The following is a 6,322-nucleotide window of genomic DNA, read 5'->3' on the forward strand; positions in this document are numbered from 1 at the left end:
ATTCCAGGAGGATCACAAAGCATTCTGCCAAGATTCAGCTGCCATTCAAGCTGTGCCTATGTGGCCTATGCAAGGTTGTCAGCCGCTGTGGAGCTGTTCTTTTATAGATACAAGTCCGTTGTTAGATACGTGGTTTGCAAATATTTTCTCACTGTAGCTAGTTCATTCTCTTAACAGTTCATTTCTCAGAACAAAAGTTTTTAATTTTGATGAATTTCAGTTTACCATTTTTTTTATTTTGTGGGTCATGCATTTGGTGTCATGTCTAAGAACTCTTTACCCAAACCCAAATCATAAGGTTTTCTTTCTATGTTTTCTTCTAAGAAGGTTATATTGTGTATTGTTCACTTAGATCTGTATTCCCTTTAGTAATTTTTTAATAAAGCATGAAGTTTCATGTTAAGGCTCACTTTTTTTTGCACATAAATGTCTAATTGTTCCAACATTACTTATTGAAAAGAGTATCTTTTTAGACTGGATAAAGAAAATGTGGTACATATACACCATGGAATACTATGCAACCATAAAAAAATGAAATGTCCATTGCATGTCCATGGGAGGGACATGGATGGATCTGGAGGCCATTATCCTTAGCAGACTAACTCGGGAACAGAAAACCAAATACCACATGTTCTCACTTATAAGTGGTAGCTAAATGATGAGAAAACATGAACACATAGAGGGGAGCAACACACACTGGGGCCTTTTGGAGGATGGAGGGTGGGAGGAGGGAGAGGATCAGGGAAAACAACTAATGGGTACTAGGCTTAATACCTGGCTGATGAAATAATCTGAATGCAAAGCCCCGTGACACAAGTTTACCTATGTAACACACCTGCACTTGTACCCCTGAACTTAAAATGTTTAAAAAGAAGAAGAAATAAAACTTTTTCGGGGCAAATTTGTAAAAATGGCAAAAGAAATAAATGGCATCCACATTGGAAAGGAAGAATTATCCTTGTTTGTACATGATATGATCTTATGTTTGGAAAAACCTAGAGTCTCCACCAAAAAAACTATTAACACTGATAAATAAATGCAGTAAGTTGCAGGATACAAAATCAACATACAAAAATCAGTAGCATTTCTGTATGCCAACAGCATACAATCTAGAGAAGAAATCAAGAAAGTAAACCCATTTACCATAGCTACAAGTAAAATAAAATATTAACTTATCCACTTGATGAAGCTGTAGAATTGTTGAGAGGGACTCAGGAGAGTCACTTTAAAGGCCCTGTTTGCTTTCCTGCTCTTCTTTCTGCCTGCTGCCTGGGAAATGGATAGTTATGATTGGGGTTCCAGCAGCCATTTAGGACCATGAGATTGCTTTGAAAATGGAAGCCAGGGCTGAGAATGGAAGAGATAAAATAATAGAAAGGAGCCTGGGTCTCTGGTGACTTTGTGGAGCTGTTATAACAGTTCTGGGACAATTAACCTGTAGGCTAATTTTACTGCATTTCATTGATTCTTAAGATGCACTATTTATGTATCATTAAAAAACCACTGCCAATCAAACTCATACAATACTTTCTTACTGCATGAACTGTGAAGTTATTCTGATCTCTGAAATGTTAAAGTATGGAAAAAATGTGTCTTAGAATCAATAAAATATGTTAAAGGATTAACCCTTCTGTTTTAAAGCTATCATTATTTTGAGTTTTCTCATACATTATACACAGCCTATCTTCCTAGTTTTTAATTTTTCTGCCTGTCTACATTTTAGACTGAGAACTTCTTGTGGTTTCTTAGTCCACTTTCATTAGAGAGTTCCCATTTTAAGTATATTTTGATGAGTTTTGACAAATGAGTGTACTCATTTGACTTCCACCATGGTCAGGATATAGAACTTTTTTGTCACCCTTTAATCCCATCCAAGTCAATTCTCCCCACCCCAGCCCTAAAAAACCACCAATTTGTTTTCTGTCATTATTGATTAGATTTGTCTTTCTCTAGAGCTTTATATACATGGAATCATACAATATTTATGATTTTGTCTGGCTTCTTTCAGCATACTGATTGAGACTCATCCTTGTTGTTTTATATATCAGTAGTTTCTTCTTTTTATTTCTGAGTGGTATTCCATTATATAAATGTGCTGTAATTTCTTTATTTATTTTTATTTTTTATTTTTTATTTTTTGAGATGGAGTTTCGCTCTTGTTGCCCAGGCTAGAGTGCAATGGCATGATCTCCGCTCACTGCACCCTCTGTCCCCTTGGGTTCAAGTGATTATCCTGCCTCAGCCTCCCAAGTAGCTGGGATTATAGGCATGTACCACCATGCCCGGGTAATTTTGTATTTTTAGTAGAGATAGGATTTCACCATGTTGGTCAGGATGATCTGGAAATCCTGACTTCAGGTGATCTGCCCACTTCGGCCTCCCGAAGTGTTGGGATTACAGGCGTGAGTCACTGTGCCCAGCTCTTTATCCTTTCAAAGGTGATGGATCTTAGGGCTATTTCCAGTTTGAGGCTGTTGTGAATAAAAATGCCATGGATATTCGTATACACAGGAAGTCATTTTGTTCCCCTTTAGTCATGGGCCAGTTCTGTTCTCTGTTGTACTTAGCCCTGGTTTGAAGATTCTTATAGGTCTTGCTACCTACCTTATCATGTTTAACCCTTCTGCTTCTTCTGTTTCCCTTTCTAAACCTGATCATACAAAAAGAATTAAATATACTGGAATATAACAGTGGGGGACAGTTTCTCAGGGCATAGAAATATAGAGAAATAAATAGTACAAGCTAGGATAGGATGGGATGGGACGGGACGGGACGGGACGGGACGGGATGGGATGGGATAGGATAGCTTTCTATTCTGTAAGAGGTAGTGAGGAAAGAACTCTGGCTTTGGAGCCAGTCAGGTCTGTCTTCAAAATGGGCCATTTATTAGCATAAGAATCTAGGAACACTAATCTCACTGAGCTTCATATTTTTTTTCACCTGGAAAATGAATATAACATTCACTTTGCGGGATGTGAAAATTAATTTATCCAGTCAATAAATATGCATTGAGAATCCACATGTGACAGAGCCCTGTCCTAGGCTCTGGGGATACAGCAATGAGCAAACCAGCAAAAGTGCCTGACTTCATGGAGCTTATGGTCTAATTTAGGGCGATAGACAACAAAAGTAAAAAAATCAAAATCTATGTTACATTAGATGGTGATAAGTGCTATGGAGAAAAAGTCACGAAGGGGGATAGAAAAGCCCCTTTTTGGCTGTGAGTTGCTTGAAATTAAAGATTGATCTTTCTCCTTTATCTCTAGCATTTATCACAGTGTCAGCTATACTAAGTGTTGCATGAATGTGTTTCTTGAGTGAAAGGAATGACTGAATAAAAACCAGTGTTGAAGAGAGAAGTTTATCTCATGAAATCGTTGTAATACTGCTTACCTGGACATTTTTACAAGCTTCCAGATAGGTAATTATTATGTCAGCAAGAATGGTGCCCTTTACTTCTCCTTGTTCTTGCTGGATTTTAAAGTGTTCTATTCTTACCACTGTTACATTTTTTTCTTGGAAATCAGAATGCTTTTAATGTACCTTCTAAATAATATGTCCTTGATTTAAAAAAAATATTAGCTACATGCACTTTTCAGGCTGTTGCTGAGTAATATAGAAAATAATTTGGCAAATGATTCAGTATGTCAATTTTTGTAATAAGGAGAACTGATATTCTATAGTGTCTGGAAAACTGGCATGTATATGCTACATATAATAAAATCATGCTTTAGAACAATATTCAGTGTCAAGGGATAGTGTGCTTAATATGTAGCTAAATGGGATTTTAAAAACAGTATGCACAGTGTCATACATATAAAATACAGCAGGCTTTGCATATGATTGTGGTTTTCTTCTTTGTGCTTTCCTATATATTTTATATCAAACCCATATTATTTTGTTAATCATCTCCCCACATTCCTATTAAACTGAATATAAAAGGAATAGGGAAAATGTACATGTATGACAACTTGATAGATTGAAATATTTATTTAAGGTCTGTAACATCTGGCAAGCAGCAGGGCTGACTAGAAGATAAAAGAATTAATCTGGAGTGGCCAGGTGCAGTGGTTCACATCTGTAATCCCAGCACTTTGGGAGGACAAGGTGGGCGGATCACCAGGTCAGGAGATCTAGACCATCCTGGCTAACATGGTGAAACCCCATCTCTACTACAAATACAAAAAAAAAAAAAAAAAAAAAAAAAAAAAGCCAGGCGTGGTGGCGGGCACCTGTAGTCCCAGCTAGTCAGGAGGCTGAGGCAGGAGAAAGGCCTGAACCCGGAAGGCGGAGCTTGCAGTCAGCCGAGATGGCGCCACTGCACTCCAGCCTGGGCGACAGTGTGAAACTCCGTCTCAAAAAAAAAAAAAAAAAAAAAAAAAAAAAAAAAAAGAATTAATCTAGAGTATTGGAAACAGCCTACCTCCCATGGCTATGTGATGAACAAATTAGAAAATATATGTAGAAATGCTGTATGAATTACTATTTCTGTAATTACAAAACTTAATACCTTTGTCATACCCTATAAACTCCATGACAGGGAATTTACTAATATATCTTCATTAGCCATCACAAAACATGTGTTCAATAAACATTTGGCAAATATATAAATATTTTGTTTGGTAACAAAAAATTATTTCACAGAAAACTGTACCATAAAATGATTTGATGTCTCTACAGTTCCCTCAGGTTAAAATCTGAATTTCTGTCATTCAAGATTTACTCAATCTAGTTGACAACGTACTTTTCTACCCCGCAAATATTCACACAACATCTCCTCAAATCACCCAAGGACACTATCTCCTGAACTATTGATGCCTTCCTCCCCTCTCTAAAGTATTTTAAACATCCAACTCAAATCCAGAATTTTCCTTTGATCTATCTTAACACATGCTTATTAGACGTCTCGAACTGCTAATTAAAAAAACAAAACTTTAAAAAATTCTTTATTCATTTTTGCATTTCTCTCCCCAGGGACTAGGACAGTCCTTTGAATATGGTAAATATCCAATAAATACTTGCTGATTTAATTATTTTTCACAACACATCATTAGCTTACAATTTTTATTACAATGAAAGTAAATCAATTTCCTAAAATTCTTCCCTTGCCCCATACTGAGGTGCAATTATTCAGTAAATTTTTAAAAATTATCTCCAATAAATGCAGCTGGTCATAAAAATTATTTCAGTAATATCACAATCTACTAGAAGAACCAGGAACAAGTAATTTTGCAATTTTGCAATTCCAGTTATCTATGTTACGGATTACGCTTTGTTATGACTGCAGTTCCTTGGATTTCTCCTCTCTCCCGCCCCTGGGATCTTATCCAATTGATAAGGTTAAAATAATGGCAATCATCCTTCTGACTTAAAAAGCCTATTGCTCTTCGTTCCTTAAATCATTTCATGTGTAAATTAGGTGCTTAGGAAAGGCTGTGATACAACATCTAAGAAGCTACATTTAGAGTTGTTTAAAAAAAAAATCTAGTTCGTGGCTGGGGAAGTGCCCAGGTGCAGGTTTGTTTTGTGGTGAGTGGAGCGCAGGGCCAGGTGCAAGACGCTCAGAAGTGTTTTTGGGTGTCGCTGGCCAACTATCTCCACATAAACTCCGTTTATTTATTTGACAGTGTTACTACAGAGGGAAGTCCAGCGCCACTCAAACCAGATTTGTAGAGACTTAAAAATGCTTTCTCTGGTGTTTTTTTAAATCATAAAACCACCCTATTGGATCCAAGGCAAATTTGTCACCTACTTCAGGTGAGGTCAGAAAGAATTATGAGTGAATTTGAGCGCACGGCCCAAATAAAAGCAAACGCTTGCGGACTTGACAATTGTGAGAAATCTCTTAAAACTCGTGCTTGGAGCGGCGGGCGAAAGCCGCGGACGCCAAGTGTAGTCGAGGCCCCTGCGCGGGCGGCAGGGAGTGAAGTCGACTGATTTTTCCTCAGCATTTTGTTTTCCTGTCACGGAGGTACAAAAATAGCAAAGCAGGGGTGGAAAGTCTGCCGGCCGTGTTTTTTTTTTTTCCCCTTCCCCCGGGCTGGCACTGGGAAAGAGAAAGGAGGAAGCGGGAGCTGCGTGGAACCCGCCCCGAGAGAGCCGAGGTAAGCCCTGCAGCAGAGTTAAGGGCGTTGTGCTCCTGCCACTTCCAGAACACTCCGAGCCGCTTCCGCAGGCCCCGCCCCCTGCCGGGGTTTCCCCGCCACCCGCTTCATTTGCATGGTGCTGCCCCTCCCCCGTTGCCATTGGCCGGCGCCGGGCCCCGCCCACTGCTCCCAGACCGCGGCGGGGTTCCGTCCCCCCGAGCCGCACGGAGCTGCGG

General features: G+C 38.9%; 1 protein-coding gene across 1 annotated transcript in view; it reads left to right on the top strand.

The window, feature by feature from the left end:
* Positions 1-1,918, top strand: part of ACADL (acyl-CoA dehydrogenase long chain) — a 51,178-nt gene extending 49,260 nt beyond the window's left edge. The window contains exon 11 of the mRNA XM_050751412.1: positions 8-1,918. Coding sequence (XP_050607369.1) covers positions 8-107 — 100 coding nt within the window. The 3' untranslated portion in view covers positions 108-1,918. The remainder of the gene's footprint in view (positions 1-7) is intronic.
* Positions 1,919-6,322: the final 4,404 nt, after the last annotated feature.

The sequence above is a fragment of the Macaca thibetana genome, chromosome 12 (genome assembly GCF_024542745.1).
Source record: "Macaca thibetana thibetana isolate TM-01 chromosome 12, ASM2454274v1, whole genome shotgun sequence".
Classification (NCBI taxonomy): Eukaryota; Metazoa; Chordata; class Mammalia; order Primates; family Cercopithecidae; genus Macaca; species Macaca thibetana.